The sequence below is a fragment of the Salvelinus sp. IW2-2015 genome, linkage group LG8 (assembly GCF_002910315.2).
Source record: "Salvelinus sp. IW2-2015 linkage group LG8, ASM291031v2, whole genome shotgun sequence".
NCBI lineage: Eukaryota > Metazoa > Chordata > Actinopteri > Salmoniformes > Salmonidae > Salvelinus > Salvelinus sp. IW2-2015.
In genome coordinates, this window is record NC_036848.1 from 53,151,166 (window position 1) to 53,154,765 (window position 3,600).

Below are 3,600 nucleotides of genomic sequence, written 5' to 3' on the forward strand. Positions count from 1 at the left end.
GCCTACAGACCTTCTGGGTGTCATAGGGCTATAGGGCCATGTTGGGGTGCCTCAGACACCAGGCAGACCTATTTGACACTGATGATCAATAATGACCTCTTCAGTAAAATGACGGTGCTCAAACCGATCCAGAGATACACCTGGAGGGAAACAGGTGCAGCGCCATGTTTCCTCTGCTCAGTGACTACGTCACTCAAAGTGATGGTCAATGATCCTGTTTCTTATGTTTTCTGTCTTCAGTGTGAACATGGTCCTACTGTGGATGGCCGGGGACAGCTTCAAGACGGCCTACTTTGCCCTGAAGGAGAGCCCGCTCCAGTTCCTGTTGTGTGGGCTGACTCAGGTACTGGTGGATCTGGCTATCCTCTGTCAAGTGTGTCTCTACAGCCAAGACCCCTGGGACAAACTGGCTTAACTAACCCCAACCCTAGCTAACTCTAACCCGAGCTAACTCTAACACTAGTTAACTCTAACCCGAGCTAACTCTAACCCTAGCTAACTCTAACCCTAGTTAACTCTAACCCTAGCTAACTCTAACCCTAGTTAACTCTAACCCAAGCTAACTCTAACACTAGTTAACTCTAACCCGAGCTAACTCTAACCCTAGCTAACTCTAACCCTAGTTAACTCTAACCCGAGCTAACTCTAACACTAGCTAACTCTAACCCTAGATAACACTAGCTAACTCTAACCCTAGCTAACACTAGCTAACTCTAACCCTAGCTAACACTAGCTAACTCTAACCCTAACTAACCCTAACAAACTCTAACCCCAGCTAACTCTAACCCTAACTAACCCTAACTAACTCTAACCCTAACTAACTCTAACCCTAATTAACTCTAACCCTAATTAACTCTAACCCAAACTAACTCTAGCCCTAACTAACTCTAGCCCTAACTAACTCCTACCCTAGCTAACTCTAACCCTAACTAACCCTAACCCTAACTAACTCTAGCCCTAACTAACTCCTACCCTAGCTAACTCTAACCCTAACTAACCCAAACTAACCCTAACTCTAGCCCTAACTAACTCTAGCCCTAACTAACTCTAACCCTAAACTAACTTCTAACGGCCTAAACTAAACCTACTTAAACGTAACTGAACTAACTCTAACCCTATACTAACTCTAACCCTAAACTAACCCTAACTAACGCCTAAACCTAACAACTCTAACCCTAACTCAGCTCTGCCCTAAACTAACTCTAACTGCTAACCCTAACTACTTCTAGCCCTAGCTAAATACTACCAGCTCGTCTAGGGACTAACCTAACCTTAACCTAAACTCAACTACCCTACTAACTCTAGCCCTACTAACTCTAGCCCTAAACTAACTCTAGAACTAACTAACTCTAACCTCTAAGCACTAAACGTCCTAACTAACACCTAGCCCTAGCTAACTCTAACCCTAATAAACCTAAACCCTAACTAACTCTAGCCCTAACTAACCTAACTAACTCTAACCCTAGCTAACTCTAGCCCTAACTAACCCTAACTAACTCTAGCCCTAAACTAACTCTAACCACTAACTCTAGCCCTAGCTAACTCTAACCCTAACTAACTATAAGCCCTACTAACTAATAACCCCTAACTAACTCTAGCCCTAACTAACCTAACCTAACTAACCTAGCCTAACTCAGCCTAACTAACTAACCCTAGCTAACTCTAGCCCTAACTAAACCTGCTAACTCTAGCCGCTAACTACTCTAACTCTAACACCCTACAGGCTAACTCTAGCACCCTACTAAGCTAACCAATCTAAGCCTCGTCCGCTGAGACCTAACTCCTAACCTAGAACTCATATACTCTAACTCTACCCCTAAACCTACTCTAGCCTAACTAGCTCTAGCCCTAACTAAACTCTACCCTAATAACTCTAAACCCTAAACCCTAAACCCTAAGCTAAACTCTAGACCTGAACTAACTCTAACCGCTACTAAACTCTAACCCTATAAGCCAACTAAGCTACCTAACCCTAACTGAACTCTAAACCCTTAGCAGAACCTCTAGCCCTAACTAACCTACTAACTCTACCCTAAGCTGAACTCTAACCGCCCGTAAGATCTTAAATATCTATCGCACGCCTACTAAACTCTAAACCCTAACTAACTCTTACCCTGAACTAACTCTAGCGCCTAGCACGCTAACAATCTACACTGCCTAACTAGACTCTAACCCTAGCTACTCTAAGCCCGCTAGACTAACTCTACCCTAACTAAACATAGCCCTAAGCTAACTCTACCCTAAGCTAATTAACTCTAACGCCTTAACTAACTCTAGCCGCTAACTACCTAAACTAAACTCTAACCCTAGCTAACTCTAAGCCCTACTAACCCTAACTAAGCTCTAGGGCCCTAACAACTCTAACCCTAACTAACTCTAACCCTAACTAACTCTAGCCCTAACTAACCCTAACTAACTCTAACCCTAGCTAACTCTAGCCCTAACTAACCCTAGCTAACTCTAGCCCTAGCTAACTCTAGCCCTAACTAACCCTAGCTTGGAGAGGAGTAGAAGGTGCTCAACTAAGGTGAGATGATGTAGATGTGGCCAGGTTAAACCTCATGTTTGTTGTGGTACACTGGAAACAWKTTTAGATAGTACCTCCCTGTTTCTGTCAGTTTGGGAGCGTTTTGTTGCATTTCCTGTCTACTGACAACAGCTACAGGGTCAACAACACATGTCAACACAGGAAGAGCCACCAGTAGGAGTCAGACATAACAGTCATATACTACAATACCAAGCGCAGATATACTGAGTGGACAAAGCATTAGGAACACCTGCTCTTTCCATGACATAGACTGACCAGGTGAAGCTATGATCCCCTATTTATGTCACTTGTTAAATCCACTTCAATCAGTGTAGATGAAGGGGAGGCGACATGTTGAAGAAGGATTTTTAAGCCTTGAGACAATTGAGACATGGATTGTGTATGTGTGCCATTCAGGGGGGGGAATGGGCAAGACAAAAGATTAAAGTGCCTTTTAAACGGGGTATGTCAAGAACTGCAACGCTACTGGGTTTTTCACACTCGTATCAAGAATGGTCCACAACCCAAAGGACATCCAGCCAACTTTGACACAACTGTGGGAAGCATTGGAGTCAACATGGACCAGCATCCCTACGGAACGCTTTCAACACCTTGTAGAGTCCATGACCCGAYGAATTGAGGCTGTTCTGAGGGCAAAAGAGAGKTGTTCCTAATATTTTGTCCACTCAGTGTAGYTCACAGGAGTCAACACCATTTCTATTCAAGCTCATGTTGATTGATCTTCATGAGAAGCCCAGTATTTATGAAGTTGCCAGGTTTCTCATGAATGTATTCATGTATTTATTTGGTCCGTTTTTGTTTTTCTATTCGAGCTATTTTGACTTGAGTTGTATGAGAAGTGTTCAGTATTTATTAAGTTGCCATGTTGCTCTTGAATGTTATATTTATATTTTGTGAATCTGTTTATTTTTTTAAAAGTTTTAGTTTGATGTTGATACAGTTATTTATTGGTCGGCCAGTCCTCGCCTCGCTCTTCTTTAATGCTTCATGTCTTCACGGTAATGCATACTACTTGCTTCAAGTATACTTCGAGGATAAGAACACAATTTGTG

General features: G+C 42.8%; 1 protein-coding gene across 1 annotated transcript in view; it reads left to right on the plus strand.

Annotated features, from left to right (window-relative positions):
* The window catches only part of LOC111968276 (solute carrier family 66 member 2), a 9,650-nt gene extending 8,667 nt beyond the window's left edge, over nt 1-983 (plus strand). The window contains 1 exon segment of the mRNA XM_070444998.1: nt 241-983. Coding sequence (XP_070301099.1) covers nt 241-415 — 175 coding nt within the window. The 3' untranslated portion in view covers nt 416-983.
* The last annotated feature ends 2,617 nt before the right edge of the window (nt 984-3,600 follow it).